This window comes from Peromyscus californicus, unplaced genomic scaffold, assembly GCF_007827085.1.
Source record: "Peromyscus californicus insignis strain IS unplaced genomic scaffold, ASM782708v3 Scaffold_21__1_contigs__length_65335640, whole genome shotgun sequence".
Lineage (NCBI taxonomy): Eukaryota > Metazoa > Chordata > Mammalia > Rodentia > Cricetidae > Peromyscus > Peromyscus californicus.
Genome location: NW_026294514.1, coordinates 44,148,212 through 44,165,244, shown reverse-complemented (window position 1 = coordinate 44,165,244; position 17,033 = coordinate 44,148,212). Strand labels below are relative to the sequence as shown.

Genomic DNA, 17,033 nt, shown 5'->3' with positions numbered 1-17,033 from the left:
GTAATATAAATTTTTTTTTTGGAGACAGAGGTTTGCCAAAGGAGTAACGACTGCTTTAGGTAACTTCTACTTACAACTGGAATCTCAGTTCCCAACTGTCAAAAGCTTTCCCTACATTTCATTCATCTGAAAACTGGGATCTTGCTCTTCCTTTAGAATTGCCCCCACAAAAAACAAGGACTGTTTACAATTGTAGTTCCAACACTTACTCCTGACAAATTCATGATTGAATTAATTCCAAAAATAACAAGTTTACAAGCAGAGATGTATTAAAGAAATCAGATCAACAGAGGTAAAACTATGCAGGTCACTTGGGAAGAAAAGGTATCAATAGAATTAATTACCCAACATTGGACCCTGCATGCTACAACGACAACCTGACAAGCAAGATATGCCCACTGGTCCAATAGTGGCATGACTAATATGGAGGTAACCACTCGGTTTCTAATTGTATTTGAAACCTATGCACAGGAAAGGCTGATCCTGTAAACCTAGTCTAAAGCCCACTGCTGGGGAGATCCTAGGTAGAACCTACTACTGTTGACTTACTAAATGCTCTTGTTGTTGACCTGCCCTTCGAAACATTCATGCTTATATCCACATAGATAACTGCTGCTCTCAATCTTTATCAGAGAAGCTTCTTCTTGTAATGAGCAATAATTAACTCTGGACTCAGAACCTGCCCAAGTGCTAAGATTAGTGATAGGAGTGCTCAACCCTAAATGGGCTACACTCCCCTCAAGGACTAGAGAATATCAAAGATGAAGTGAAAAGAATGTAAGAGCAGAGGACAGAAAAGAGTGCAATGAGATGCTGTTTTCTGGGGACATGACATGGCCATTGCCCTTCCAAACTCACAGCAGCTGTGGTTACCTACGCAAAACCTGCACATGGTCAAGTCAGTGACCATTACTGAGAAAAGGGGTCAGGTTTTTTTAGGGGAAGGGAGATGGCAGCTAGTAGGCTGCTCATGCTCCCATGGACACCCTCACACCAACACACATGGGGATAGCACTAATTGGATTCACTAGACTACTTTTTAAGGGGTGGGAGCCTGGAGAGATGGCTGAGCAATTAAGAGCACTTGCTGCTCTTTCAAAGGACCTGCGTTCAGTTCTCAGCACCCACATCAGGCAGTTCAACCACACCATCTGAAACTCCAGCTTCAGGGAATCCTACACCTATAGCCTCCAAGGGCACCTGCATTCATGTGTATACAGCCACATGAAGGCACACACCTACCAATATAAAAAATTAAAATAAATCCTTTTTTAAAGAGGGCATGAAGGTGGGAGGGGAACATTTGGGGGGGGGGCAGGTAGAGTAGAACACAGACCGATCAAGATTCATTATGTGTGAGTGTGTGTGTGTGAAACTGTCAAAGAATAAAAGTGGTTTGGTTTTTTTTTGTTGTTGTTGTTGTTGTTCATTTTAAAAAGTGGCTGGAGGGACGGCTCAATGGTTGAGAACACTGGCTGCTTTTCCTGAGAATCCAGGAAAAGTCCCAGAACCCACAGGCAACTAATGACCATTTGTAACTCCAGCTCCAAAGGATATGACACCCTCTTCTGGCCTTTGCAGGCATCCAGCACCTGAGTAGTGAGTACACATACATACATGCAGGGGAAAACTTAGACAAAGAAATAAAAATAAATCTTTTAAAGAGATTTAAAAGAAATCTTTTTTAAAAAATTCCAGATCCTCTTGGTTGTACTGGGAGTCCAAAGCTGGTCTGGGCTAGATACAAGAAACCCTGTCTCAGACAGGAAATTGGTAGTTGACAGTGATACCACAGGTCTCTCTATTCATCAAATACTACCATGAGCTACCTTCAACACAATGATTTCTGTCTATTTTTCCTTTTTCCCCTGACCATTAGGAAGAAGAATACACTTGGAATTATTTTAACATTTGCAAAACTTTCTTCTTCAAACTTCCCTCCAATACTGTTATCAGCTAGGAAAAAGAAAATGCTACATGATATACAAATTTTGCAATACATTAAATTTTAAGGGCAAAAAAGCTTTTTCCATGAAGTATCTAATTTCAAATCTAAATTACTGGTAAAATTACTGGTAAGGTTAAAAAATTTAAGTATCTTTTTACGCACAAAAGTATTTAAAGGGTATACTTTAGAATTCATTCTACAACCATAAAAGATTTTCTACATATTACTAGTTAAAATTTGACTAAAAGATGGAGATACACAAAACTACACTTTTCCAAAACTATGCAAAGTAATAATTCTTATCAAGTCATTATTCATGTTAAAGGAAAACCATCAATCTCAGAATGGTTGAATAAGTCACTCCTGAAGGAACTACCAACACAAATGCTGGATCCAAATAATTCAAGTAAACCTAGCAAATAAAGAATTTTACAAAGGAAAAAAGTGTAAACAACCTACCCTTAAATGAAAAGGTAAAAATTAGTTAAATAATTTTTGATATGGTCAACCAAAAGATCGCGCACACTGCAGATTCTATATCACCCTATTTAGTGTAGAGCTGCGCATTTAAAGACAGAGGTTTCCATTGTACAAATTATCTGTGACTAACAAAGTAACACGAAGAAGGAAAGCATCAAACCCCAAATGTCACACTCCTACTTCAATCCTCTCCTGTTCTCCCTATCATCTCCCATTCGCCCACCTTTACAGAAGTCTTTCAACAACTGGGCATTTAAACACAGGCAGTCTTCTCACCTCAGTATTTACCACTCCCTTTGCATAACTTTCCCCAGCCGCTTCAAAAGCTTCCTACAGAGAAAAAGCTCCTTTTCTCAGACATGCTACTGCCCCTAAGATACCTCTTTGGGTCTTCCTCACTAGCCTTGGGATCATTATTTTGATAACACAAGTAGAACCTGTTGTATAAACACAGCTGTAATTATTTAACATCAAAAATAAACGATATGCGTGGATACTGCACAACGCAGTATTTCTTCTGGTTTTTAAAACCTGCCTCATAAAATGCTTTTCACACAGGCTATGCAGTAGAGAATATCTCTTAAACTGTCAAAGGGGAAAAGCAAACTACACTGAGTATCGTAAAGATTTACATTCAATCGCTTCAACTAACGATGACTACTTTAGTACAAATACTTGAAGGGCTTCTCTGCACACCCCTGTCCAACCCCCCTCCAAAAATCAGGCAATACAGAAATTTGCTGCAGCAAAATGTACGCAAAATATCTAGGTTCTGAGACACCGTCTAGTGTCTGTCTCCCCATGTAGCCCAGGCTTGTTTCAAACTTTCCATGGTTCCTGGCTTGGCCTCCAAGCCGGGAATCTAAGTGTGGTTCACCACCCCTAGTTTCAAAGATATTAGAGCTGCCTTAAAATCAAGTTCTTGTCTAATAAGGAGTTGTATAGGTTTCCATTCAGAGAAACTTGTAAATGTACTGAAAAACTTACAGAATAGTACTACTAGCAAAATACCAAAATGTTCTTAAGTCCTAAAACTATTTAAAATATAATTTTTTTTAAATTGTTCCCACAGGGACAATCCAGCTATTTTTCATTCGGACTCAATCTTACACAATCATGGGTTTACTTTTCCTTTTAATGCTGGGATTGCTATGCAACCTTAGGAAAATCGTTCTCATCACAGTTCCTAAAATTAAAACCCAACGTATTAACTTCCAAAGGGGGACTCGCTTTACATTTAAAAAGAGGAAAGAGGTCTTCTTTTTAGCTCCACATTGTCAGTATTCCTTAAAAATTAATAGGTTGCTCGGTTTAAACTTTTCTTCCCCAGCGTACCCTACACAGAGGCGCAAAAGGCCCTCGATCTGAACAACAAGGATCGCCAAGTCAGTGATCCTCTATCACAGTCAATGCTCCAAAGTCAACAGTTCTAGAGCTGTGTGGCACCTTATCAGCTTTCTCAAGGTATGCTGGGAAACGGCAAACGTTAGAGTCACAAACACTGAGAATTCCTCAGCAAAAAGACAGCGTGATCCCCAGGGCTAGGAGCAGACACCAGGTCCTCCGTACCCGGGGACGAGCCGAAGTGACACCGGGGACCCACTACCACTAACCTACAACCATCCATCCCCCAGCTGACGCACAGCTTTCTGCCGCGCTCTTGGGGCCCTGCCAACACCCGGGGTCACTCCCAGCCAAGCCACTGCTGGGCCTCCCGGCTCTCCGGAGCCCCGCACCTGACAGGGGAGACTCCGGGCGAGGCCCTCGACCGCCCCTACCCGGTCCTGCCCGCCTCGCCCGTGGGGCCGCGCCTGCCCGCAGCCGCCGCGCAGACCCCCGCCGCGCCGCGGCCCGAAGCTCCAGCCCCCAGCCACCTCCCGCAGGGCCCTGAGCGCGCTGCGGCCGCCCCGGGGCAAGGACACCGTGCGGGTCCGGCCGGCCGGGCGAGCGAGCAGGCGGGCGAGCAGGCGGGCGAGCCAGGCGCGGGCGGGCTCCCGCGGCGCCCCCGCGGGCCGCAAGATGGCGGCGGCGGCGGCGGCGCCGGGCTGAGCCCTCCGCGGCGCCCGGCCGGCCGGCCGGCCGGCTCCTTCCCCTCCCCTCCGCAGCCCGGGCGGGCAGCGGCGGACCGCGAGGCGCGGGGCCCAGGAGACGCAGCGGGGCCGCGGTTCCGACGCTAGGCGCGGGCGTGGGGGAGGGGAGCGCGGCCCGTCCGGCCTTGCCGCCGCCCGCCCGCCGGCCCGCCCGCCCCGGTCCCCGCTCGGGCGCGTCCTAGCCCGCTTACCTTTGAATTTGAGGTCGGAGGCTGGGTCGAGGACCAGGATCTGCTCGTGCTTCGCCATGGCCCCGGAGGCGGACGCCATCGGAGACAGCGCAGAGCGGGGGCGCGCCCGCGGCGGCGGCAGCGGCGGCGGTTCGCTGGCGGGGGCGGAGGACGGTGGCGGCGCCGGCTCGGCGGAGCTCTAGGACGGGGCCAGGCTCACGGCGACTCCCGAGGCTCCGCGCCTGCTGCCGGGCCGCGGGGTTCCGAGGGGCCCCCTGTCGGGTCAGCAGCTCCGGGTGTCACAACTGACTCAACCCCACACCAGCCGCCGCGGCCGCGCGCACTGCGATCCTTCGGCTCCCCACGTGACGGGCTCGACGTGCCTACGTGCGCGCCTCCGCGGCCCGGAGCCCTCGTGCTGGCCCCGCCCTCTGGGCCTAACCCGGCTCAGCGCTGAGCTAGTGCGCCTGCGCACCACCGCCCGCCCCCCCCTCTCCCCCGCCCGGGCTGCGGCTCCGGGCGCCGTTCTACTGTCGATGGCTGCGGAGCGAGCTAGGGGCGGAGCGGGGCTCTTGGCTGGAGACGCGGTGCGCGGCGCCGGGACGAGAGGCGTCGTTCTCGGCCCCGAAGAGCTGCGAGTGCGGAGCTGGAGCGCCTACTACGATGGGGCCTCACGGCGTTCCAAGTGGAATTCCAAACGGAAGAGCGTCAAGAAGCGCCGGGCACCTCGACTCCCAGCATGCTCCGTGCGGGCGGGGCCTCCGCGGGGGCTGCTGGGAGCCGGGAAGGAGCCCGCGGTCCGTTGGAGGCGAGTGGGTGGGGCCGCTGACACGGCTCTTGGCTGGCCCGGGGCGTCTCGTCTGCCCTGGAAAAGAAAAGGGTTTTTTTGCAGGCTACCTTGGAGGCCCGCGTCCCAGAAATAGAGGCCGCCCTGTGGGAAAGCAGCAGGGCGTGTCCGTCTGGTCTGCCCGGGATTCCTTCCGCCCTCTGCGGAGGCGCGCTCTGTCCTCCCTGGTGTTCCAAGGCTGCTGCCTCCTCCCTAATCTCCCTCCAACCGAGCCAAACCAGAGGAAGAAACACACACCTCGCTCAAAAGCAAACGGGTTCCAGGAGAAATCTGTGCCAGTCACATGTTAATCAGTCTAGAAACGAATGTCCGGTCCTGCAGCGTGGAATTCACGTGCGGGATCTACGATTCATATCAAGCCCAAACCCAATCTGTTTGCCACGTTCTCGTGCTAGGGACGAATTTTATCTGCATCGCTTAGGAGAGCTTGTACCAAATGAGAAAAATGCCAGGCAGCAAAGTTGCTGACATCTTCAGCCCATTGCCAGGGTATCCAGGGACTGGAAAAACAAACAAAACAAATGGATGTGCTGTAAAAAGTAAACCTTTATTGTGTCCTATGGTGCTGCTTGAATTTAAATCTCTAGGAAGCTCCAGGCAGACAAAGGACGTATTGTTAATGCTGTTGCCACGAAGAAGCACCCTAGACTGCCCTGGAAGCAAGTGTTGAAATGGGGCAGTCTATACCACACAGCTACTTAAACTTTTTCAACTCGCCGCCCTTTTTCACCTGAGAAATGTTTATGCCACTCTGGGTACATAGGATGTAAAATAGTGGTACAAAGCAAACACTGATAATAGGTCATAAAGAAGTTTGTTTTCATAATGAAACTCCTACAACATTTTTTAAAAAGCAGACCAAAACGTTTGTCCATTTAAGACAAAAGCAAGTTTGTATACAAGTAAGATAGCTTTGGTTGTTCGTTTTTACCTAAAAATTACTCTTGGCTGAATATTTGATACTTCTGGACTCAATATTTTCAACTTTTTTTTCTTTTGGAGTTGACTGCTATTTTGATTTATAATTACTAATGCTAAGAATCATTTCATATAACTACCTAGTGCAAAATGGCAAATATAGGTCTGGGAACATTTCAGAAATAGTTGGAAATTCTATCCTAATCCCCAGCCAAATTTATTTAGGGACTTTTTTTTTCCCAGTGAAATTCAAGTCAGTAACCCAAACTGCGATTTTTAAAACCAAATATTCTAACACAATACAATCCAAAGATGTATAAATTTGACAGGTGCTAAGAAACAACAGTAGGAAAATATTAAGTATTTTTCCCTTAATTAAGAATTATGTCTTTATAAGAGTAGAAGGCTGGCGGCAGAAGAGATGGCCGACGAGTTAAAAGCACATCACTGCTCTTGCAGAAGACTTGAGTTTGGTTCCCAGCATCCATAGCAGGCCTGTAACTCCCAACTCCAGGGGCAGCCAATGCCTCTGACCTCTGAGGGTACTTGTACTCATGCACAGACCCATACAAGTATACATAATTAAAAACAATCTCTTAATCCCAGCACTCTGGAGGCAGAGAGGCAGGCGGATCTCCGTGAGTTCAAGACCAACCTGGTCTACAAAGTGAATTCCAGGACAGTCAAGAATGTTACACAGAGAAACCCTGTCTTGAAAAAAGACAATAATCATCATAATCATCATCTCTTTTTTTCTTTTTCTTTTTTTTTTTTTTTTTTTTTTTTTTTTTTGGTTTTTCGAGACAGGGTTTCTCTGTGTAGCTTTGCGCCTTTTCCTGGATCTCGCTCTGTAGACCAGGCTGGCCTCGAACTCACAAAGATCCACCTGCCTCTGCCTCCCGAGTGCTGGGATTAAAGGCGTGCGCCACCACCGCCCGGCTCTCTTTTTTTCTTGAAGACTAGAAAACTACTATATACTGTAGTTCATACACAATAATCTCAAATCTGAGCCTAGGTGTTTCAGGCAGCAATCATTAGACATGTGTAGCCAGAATGCATGCACAGAACAAAGTGCACATTGTTCAGAACCAAGGCTACAGTGATAACCCACAATGCAACACAGGTGAGCACCTCCACAAATACTTGGGATTCACCACTCTTTTGATTGTTGTATATTCAGAAACCTTTGCTGTTGTAAGACTTTTCCCAACCCCCACAGTCAGTTACATGACCCCACAGAGGCACACAACCCACAGTTTAAGAAGTTGAGGGACTAGACAGAGTCCATGCCCCACCCCTACCCCAGAAGACAATGCCAAACCTAAGGCACAGATGATCTTCAGTCATGAAGAGCCTGGTAAAACAGAGATGCTTAAATTGTTTGAAAAGCAATTTGCTTTTCCTTTGAATTCTTTTCATACACAAAATCATTTTGAAATACCAGTTTTTATTAAACATACACACACATACACACAATTTGAAAGAGCTTGTGGGTTTAGTTTAGTTTAAAAACAAAAACCTGTGGTTGATATCCAGTCCATAGGATAGTCTTGCACATCTATTTCATTCTGAATTAAAGACCTAAAAGTCTGGAGAAACTCCTGCATTGTGTTTGCCTAAGAACGTGTATGGACATGCCACCCTTGGCTAAATGACCACTTCACCAGTGGTTAGACACCTCTCATTGAACAGCATAGAAATCCTCAACGTGCCAACAGCAGGATCGCATGCAGAGGAAGCTGCTCTGCTGCAGGACTGTGTATCAAATGCTTCCTGGAGTTGCTTGAAAAATAAACAAGTCTTGTACCTAGATACTCTTAAGAACTATGAGAAGCCAAGCATGGTGGTGCATGCCTTTAATCCAGCCCTTAGAAAGGAGGGGCATGTGGGCCTTTATGAGTTCTCAGCCTGCCTAGTCTACACAATGGGCTCCGGGCCCTCCTCCTCTGCATAATGAGGCCTTGTCTCAAAGAGAAGAAGAGGAGGATGAGGAGCTACTATAAGAATTTAAATAGCTAATAATCTAGGAACACATGCAATATGCTAGGATTAGTCTTCTATTACTATCTGGACATGAATGCTACTCCTGAATCATCTACCCCTCATAAACTAGCACCCTGTTTAAGTGATCGGCGCTTTGGTATTTATTGATGTCTTTCTTGTACAAAGAACTCTAAAAACATCACACACTATTTAATTTTATAAACATTGGCAAGTGTCACTTCTGTTGATAGGGAAATGGGAACAGGAGAGAACATTCACGTCAGTATTAGAGCTAACCCAGAAAGGAGAACGTTGCCCAATTTTACACTGTGTATTTTTAAATGATTTTTTTTTTTTTTTTTTTTTTTTGGTTTTTTCGAGACAGGGTTTCTCTGTGTAGCTTTGCGCCTTTCCTGGAATTCGCTTTGGAGACCAGGCTGGCCTCGAACTCACAGAGATCCACCTGCCTCTGCCTCCCGAGTGCTGGGATTAAAGGCGTGCGCCACCACCGCCCGGCCTTAAATGATTTATTTTTAATGTGTATGTGTGAGTACCTGCATGTATGTATATGCACCACGTGCATGCCTGGTACCTGTGGAGGCCAGAAGAGGGTGTTTAATTCTTTTCATTGGAATTACAGGCAGTTGTGGGCTGCCCAGTGTGGGTGTACTCTGAACTGCTGAGTCATCTCTCCAGCCACAGAGTCTGTGTATTTTTACTCTCCTCACAGCCACCATAAGTGACACCCCACAGTAGTCCAGGCAACAATTTAAAATTAATCACCTTCTATTGCTTGACAGAAGGGTAAACATGGGACCTAATGCTTATTCTCTTCTTAGATTGACTCAAGCAACACAGAAAGGTCTTTTTAGTATCCTTCAATAAATGTCTATAGACATATACATATTCTTAAACACAGTTCTCTAAATTTTTATGAGCCCCAGAGATATGAAAACTTCATTATTTCAACTGATTTATATTAGTAATAGTATTCACCTTTAGACCAACTATCTCTATGGACCTGACAATATCTTTTCAAGGTTGCCTGTACCCTTTTCTCATCCGGGTATGTTGGTGCACATGTGTAAGTATCAGGAATTGAGAAGGCGAAGGCAGAGAACTGCAAGTCTGAGGCTAGCCTGGACTACACTGCAAGATCCCGTCTCAGGCTGTCCATCAAAAGTATTCCTTCTCAACAGGCCAACTTAACCTTCAGTATAGAAGTGCTCTATAACAATGAATCTGTTTATGAGTAATTCCCCAAACAACTTGAACCAGTGGGCATTTTGAAGGCCATGCTGTTAATAAACATTAAGACTAATAAAATACAACCAGTAAAAGTACAAACATCAAATCTGAACTGTTTGGATCAAGTCCTGGTTTCCACTATGTGATCTTAGCAACTGGCTAAGTCTTTCTTTACCTATTTGACATCTGCAAAGTAAGTCAACAACGCTTACATTCAAGATTTGTCATAATAATTAAGAGTCATAATAATTACTACACTAGAGCTTGGAACGGTGCCCAGGACTATTACGTTATTAATGTTAAATTTTAAAATATTACTGTGTGCCTAGTATTGTGGTAGATGCTGTAGACTCATGCTGAGACATGGTTTCTACCCCGCAGGCTTACATTCAACCCATAGAGACAAGGGTGGAATAATTAAGTCTTTTATTCAAATTTCAGTAAACAGAAGAAATGAGAAGTTTAGAGATGTATGAGAGTGGCCAGTGATAACTGATTTGAGGATCTGAAGGAAAAATCTCTTGTAATGGTGATAAGAGGTATGTTCTGAGGGCCAACAGGTAGCACATGTGAAGACTAGACTGGATGACATAAGCCAGGCTCGTTCTAAATCAATAAAGAAAGACTGATATTATCACAGTGGGTAAATCTGGAAGTACATCACAGGAGAGGAAGCTGAGAGGCCAGATGTGTCCTGTACTTTTCTGTCACTGTGATAAAACACCTGACAAAAGCCATTGAAGGAAGACGGAGTGTGTTCTGGGTCACTGACGACAGTCAACCATGGCAGGCAAGTTGGAAAGCCGAGAGTGACTGACTTCAGGTGTGCCACCTGGCTGGTTCTAAATCCAGTCACAATGAGAATATTGTACTAGGTCATGTAGATTCTTTTAAAACATGCTAATGATTTGCTCTTTATTATATGAAAATAAGAAACTATCAAAGGGTTTAAAAATGGGTTCTTTTTCAAAACTGTGTGTGTACACATATGTAAGTAAAATCACCCAGGGAGGCCAAAAGATGGTATCAGATCCCCTAGAGCTATAGTTAAGAGCCCGTTGGACCAAACTCTGGTCCTCTGCAAGAGCAGTACACAGTGTTAAACGCTGAGCCATCTCTCCCACCCAACAGTGGACTCTTAGGAGCAATCTTTAAAGTTCTTTTGTTGCAGTGTGGAGAATGGGTTAAAGTGGGTAGGAGTGGAGAGCCAGTTGAGGACCTGCTGCAGGTCAGATGACAGTGGATGCTGTTACAGGGGATGGCAGCGTGAACCAGGGTGGGAATCATGGAGATGCAGAAAAACATGGTCTCTTCATGTGGGATCAATAACCAATCTATACTTGTCAGGGTGATAATCAGTAAAGTGGGAAGGGGAACTGAGGCAATGGAGGCTAACTTGGCACCTCTGACTTACACAGGTGAGTGATGCCATTCATGGAAAGAGATTTGAGGGCTGGGATATGGGGATGGAAGGATCAGGAAGCTGGATTGTGGCAAAGCTGCTTTTGAGACATTCATGGGGAAATGTTGAGTGAATGATGGGAGATCAGCACTGGACATCTGCACTGGAGATCAGCACTGGACATCTGCACTGGAGATCAGCACTGGACATCAGCACTGGAGATCAGCACTAGAGATCACTGGACATCTGCACTGGACATCAACACTGGAGATCAACACTGGACATCAGCACTAGAGATCAGCACTGGAGATTGCACTGGAGATAGCACTGGAGATTGCACTGGAGATCAACACTAGAGTTCAGCACTGGAGATCTGCACTGGAGATCAACACTAGAGATCAGCACTGGAGATCTGCACTGGAGATCAGCACTGGAGATCTGCACTGGAGATCAACACTAGAGATCAGCACTGGAGATCAGCACTGGAGATCAGCACTAGTGATCAGCACTGGAAACCCAAATCTCAGTCAGAAGCATGCATGATGATTGTGATGATGGGTGTGGATTAAATCACCTAATACATAGGGAAATGGAGACCATCATACAGATTCTCAGGAAACTGTATGTTTTATGTATCTCATTAGATAGAATGTGTTGTCGGTAGGGAAGTGTGGCCAAAGAGAAGAACTAGAAGACATGTCCAACTGGTGGCCCAGTTTTGCCATTCTCAAACCCTTTGGCGATTCTTTCCTGAGCATTGGGGGCCAACTTCATGCAGCTAAGGTCCTGATGATCAAATGTGCTTGTGTTAGTTGCTTTTCTGTTGCTGTGATTAAACCGTCATGACCAAGACAGCTTATAAAAGAAAGTTTATTTGAGCTTATGGTTCCCGGGGAATAAGAATCCATGATGGCAGAGGTATCTAGAGCCAGACACTAAGAGTGTCCAACTTGAACTGCAAGAAGGAAGCAGAGAGAGCAAACTCAAAATGGCATGGTGCTAACAGTGGCATCCTAAGCCTCCCCAAACAGCAACACCAGCTAGGGACCAAGCATTCAAATGCCCAAGACTATGGGGGACAGCTCGTTCAAACCATCACAGTGTTCAACCAATGAGATATATTCAGAGATCATTACTCTGTCTCTCCCAGATATTTTCCTGCTGGAGCAAGAACACACAGACTTAAAAGACATTGGCCATTTTCCTGGATATCAAGAGGCAGTTAACTGTTGCAAGGTCAACAAGAGCCATGACCACAAGAAGTAATGAGTGTTACTTCCTGGTCTCTAGATCAAAGGTGTGTCTTAACACAGATGCCCAATAAAGTTAGCTTAGTCGTGTCCCAGAGAGTTTAGTTCAGATCCTGCTTCTTCAGCTCTCCCCCAAAAGACTTCATGAGCACTCAGTTCTCGTCATTACATTACCTCCTGGTTATAATACTTGAATGGTGCAGAGAATAAGTCATGATGGACAGGACTGGGAAACATTCGTTTGCAGAGTGTCCATAGTGTGAGGGTAAATATGAGAAGGTACATTTGTTAAATAGATGAATATGGGAATGATAACTGCCCGAGACAAGGTCAGAAGGATCACAGGAACACACAACTGTGTGATGGTAGATTTCCATGTAGGTACTTATTGTAGTCTGTTTGTAAGACTTCTGTGAGAAACACAAATTCCCAGAAAAGGAAACTGAAGCATCACCATGAAATAGTCAGGGCTGAATAAGTCAAGCTGGGAAAAAACACCCTGAAGACTTTTTCTTGTGTTACCAGAAGAAGTAGCTAAAACTAGATTAATATTCTTTATGTGTAAAAAACAAATTTGAAGAGTATGTATTTTATTTATCTCTCCTACTTTAGAAGCAGTGTGTGCCTATGCAATAAATTACATGATCGAATAGCATATAAGTAAGAATTTTCCTCACATCTCCCACTATGCCAGGATAGCCAAGACCACCTCCCAGGTTGTGTGTCCTTCCCCAGTTTCTTACAAATATTTAGCTTGTTGTGATCATTGGCAGTGCTTATAAGAATTCTGGAGCTGGAGAGATGGCTCGGTGGTTAACAGCACTGACTGCTCTTGTAGACGACCTGGGTTTGGTTCCCAGCACCCACCTGGCAACTCACAACTATCTTTAATCCCAGTTCCCAGGAGATCCAGCATTCTCTTCTGGCCTCAGCAGGCACCAGGCACTGGGCACAGACACAGCACACAGACATACTTGAAGACAAAATACACATTCACATAAAATAAAATAATTTTTAAAAAAAATACTAATACATTGCTACATAATTGTTTTACTGAGCTAGCAGTAACTTAGCATTAGTCGCATGGTCCATTGGCGTGAGTCCTCATCATTTACCAGCTGAATGCATAGAGTAGATTGCTGTGCCTGATTGATGGGTATGTAAATTAACATGGCTCTTTTTCTGAAACCACAAATAGCATTGCAGGGAAGAACCTTAAGCACACATCTGCAGCACAGGCTACTTTAATTTCCACAGGAAGGCATACAGTGGTAGGAGGACCACTAGATCAAGGAATCCATCAATATAGAAGACACTCTGGTTATCCAAAAGGCTACACAATGCATGCATCTGGCAAGAATAGACAAGGGTCTATCTTTTCTTTCCTCACCAAGTTCCAGTGACATACACAAGCCACCTTGAATGGTTTGTCTGCTCCCTAAAGACTTAGGGCTTACTAAATTTCTGCCGAATCTATCCTTAGTCCTTGCTGCCACTTTGTCCTTTTGCTTATCCCATCGCTCTCCAAAAGGCTGAAAAGGCGACAACCCCTGTCACTCTCTGGGCTGGTAATATTTCCGCCACAACCGTAGCTGCTCTTGAAGGAAATTCAACAAGAAAAGACAAAGTGTCAATGAACATTGAAGCCTTTCTTGACACCCTGCCTGGCTCCTCACAGCCTTCTCGTACGGCTCTACAGGAAGTATCTAGCTAGGCTCCCATTACTTTCAGTGGCCCTGTGATTATACAATTAAACGCTACTGCTTCATTTATAAAGTAGCAACAATCCAACTCCTATTTATTATCTATGAGAACTAAATGATATAATTTGTTAGACACTTAATTCTATTTAACCAAATATTAACCAAAATGATTTGGTATTACATATGTCCTTTGAGACGTAGTTTTTATATCTACAACCAAATTCCATCTCTTAGTTCAACTGCCTTTTAAACAGAAGTTCTAGATTTTTCTGAAGATTATGAAGACTTTTTTTTTTTTTTTTTTTTTTTACTACTTAGTCAAAACGAGGCTGATGATGTATTTAGGGTCCCGGTTTCAGTCTGGAAGATGTAAAAAGTCTAAATGAACTTGCATAAGCATTACCTAATGTGTGAGCCACTGGAAGAGAAGGACATGAAAAGTGGTACCAAGGAAAGGAAACTGAAATTCAGGATATTTGAGAAAGCCTTTGAAAGTGTCTGACCATTTTGAGACCACGGCATTTTTTTTTTTAATGTCAGAGTATATAATGAAACACACACAGTAGCATACTTTTTAAAGATTTTTTTTCTACTAGAGCAAGTAAGTTCTTTTTCCAAGGGAGGGGGTTGTTAATAAGATCATTTATGTTCATAACAGGATTGTTCACAATATCCAAAGTATGAAAATAAGCCAAGTGCTCACCTTCAAATGAATAAGTAACAAAACTTAGGTATATGGCACCGTGATGGCTAATCTTTATTATGAACTTGATTGACTTTAGACTCACCTAGGAGACACATTGCTGGGTATTCCCAGAAAGGTTTAACTGAGGAAGAAAGACCCACATCGAATGTGGGCAGCACCATCCCTTAGGCTAGGGGCAAGGGCAGGCTGAAGTTCTTAAAGGGAAAAAGGAGAAAGCAAACTGTGCACCCGCAACCATCTCTCCCTACATGACTGCAGACACGCTGTGCCCAGCTTCCTCGGCTCCCCCTGCAAAGCCTTCCCCGGCCATGATGGACCGAATCACATCAAACATAAGCCTGAACAAACCCTTCCGTCCTCAAGCTGAGTTTGTGAGCTGTTTGGTCACGGTGACGGGAAAAGTAACCAATATTTGCCTGCAGTCAAATATGATTAAGCCTGAAAAAGGAAGGGGGCTGGCCCTGGAGAGGAGGCTCAGAGTTCCTAGCACCAGGGGGCTCACAACTGCCTGCCATTCTATCTCCAGGGAAATCTGATGGCCCTAACCACCTGAGCACCTGCACACCAAAGCACAGAGACAAACAAGGGCACACACATACACAACTACACATACTTACAAATATTTTTTTTTAAAGAAGGGGAACTAGAGAGATGGCTCCACAGTTAAGCTTGCTGCTCTTCCAGAGGAATGGAGTTCACTTCCCAATCCCCATGTCAGTAGGCTCATAAATATGTGACTCCAGCTCCAGAAGGTCTGAGTTAAACAATAAGTTCCAGATCAGCCTGGATACACAGTGTGACCTTGTCTGAAAAAAAAGCAATGGGCAGAGCATGGTGGTGCGCACCTTTAATACCAGCGCTCAGTCAGAGGCAGGTGGATCCCTGTAAATTCAAGGCCAGCCTGGGCTACACAGAGCATTCTGGGCTAGCCAGAGCTACATAGAGAGACCTTGTCTTAAAAATAAAAAGGAAATTCTAACGCACGTTACAACAGAGATGAACCTTGCGGACACTGTGGGAAGTGAAATAAGACTAAAAGACAAATGTGATTCCACCCACATGAGGGACTGAAAGTGGCCACGATCAGGCTGTGCTTCCCAGGAGCCATGGGGAGGGAGGAATGTAAAGTGTAGGTCTGACAGAATGTCAAGAGTTCTAGAGATTGATTGTACAATGGTGTGAATATTCTTATTGTGACTGGACTGTGCTAATAATGGTTAAGACATATCTCACCACAGTAAAAGAATAAAAATATTTGCTATTGTCATTTAGCACAAATGGTTAATCATTTAGTACAGTAGTGGTGTCTTTGATATCTCCTTCTGTCTTCAGTGGCTCTTCTTACCTCATGTACAATGGTCTTGAGCAATAGCCTATGGATCAAGAGTCCAGGGCTAAGTTCAACTCTGTCATTAAGACGGGGCCAATAAGGGACTAGAGATGTGACTCAGCAGCTGCTGGCCTCCTTAGGCACTAGACAAGGTATAATGCACAGACATACAGGCAAAACACTTATACACGTAAAATAACTTTGTTTTTTGAGACAGGGTCTCTCTATTATATACCTCTGGATGTCCTGGAATTCACTCTGTAGACCAAGCTGCCCTAAAACTCACAGGGATCCACCTGCCTCTGCCATCCCAAGTGCTAGGATTAAGGTGTGTGTCACCATGACCAGCCAAATAAAAATATTTTAAATGAAGCTAATAAAACTCTTGCCCCCACCAAGTTGTGAATAATCAAACAAGGTATTTCTAAATACCTGATCATAATACTTGCCCTTTGTAAGTACTTGATAACTGTTAGTTTTATTTATTTTGGAATTGTTAGTTCATATGCACACATGTCATTTTGTTCTTTTTTTTAAGTTTCATCTTCTGTTGCTATAGCAGAATATCTGAGACTGGGTAACTTATAAAGAAAAAGAGTTTGCTTTGAAAGAACAAACTTGGCAGGTCAGGTAGGCGGAAAGAGGAAGAGGTGGGTGTGCAGAAGACAGTGGGCAGGGCTGAACTTCCACCACCGATGATCTGTTCTCCAGAGCCAGAGATGAATTCATCACTGGTGCTCTGCCCCTACGACTAAACACATCCATTAGGCCCCACCCCCCAGTCCTGCCATGTTGAGGAACTACAGTTTGTAGCAGATGACTTGGAGGGAGACGCTCTGTCAGGAGGTTTAGACACATTGATAACTCTCTGAGGAAAACTACACACTAAAAAAAATAGATCATTGCCACTGAGGACTCAGTGACACAGCCTGTCCAAGAGTTACTCCCAGGGAATGTG

General features: G+C 44.8%; 1 protein-coding gene across 1 annotated transcript in view; it reads right to left on the bottom strand.

Moving 5' to 3' along the window:
- Positions 1–4,991, bottom strand: part of Vapa (VAMP associated protein A) — a 34,569-nt gene extending 29,578 nt beyond the window's left edge. Inside the window, exon 1 of the mRNA XM_052750219.1 lies at positions 4,710–4,991. Within this exon, the coding sequence (XP_052606179.1) occupies positions 4,710–4,788 (79 nt within the window). The 5' untranslated portion in view covers positions 4,789–4,991. The remainder of the gene's footprint in view (positions 1–4,709) is intronic.
- Positions 4,992–17,033: the final 12,042 nt, after the last annotated feature.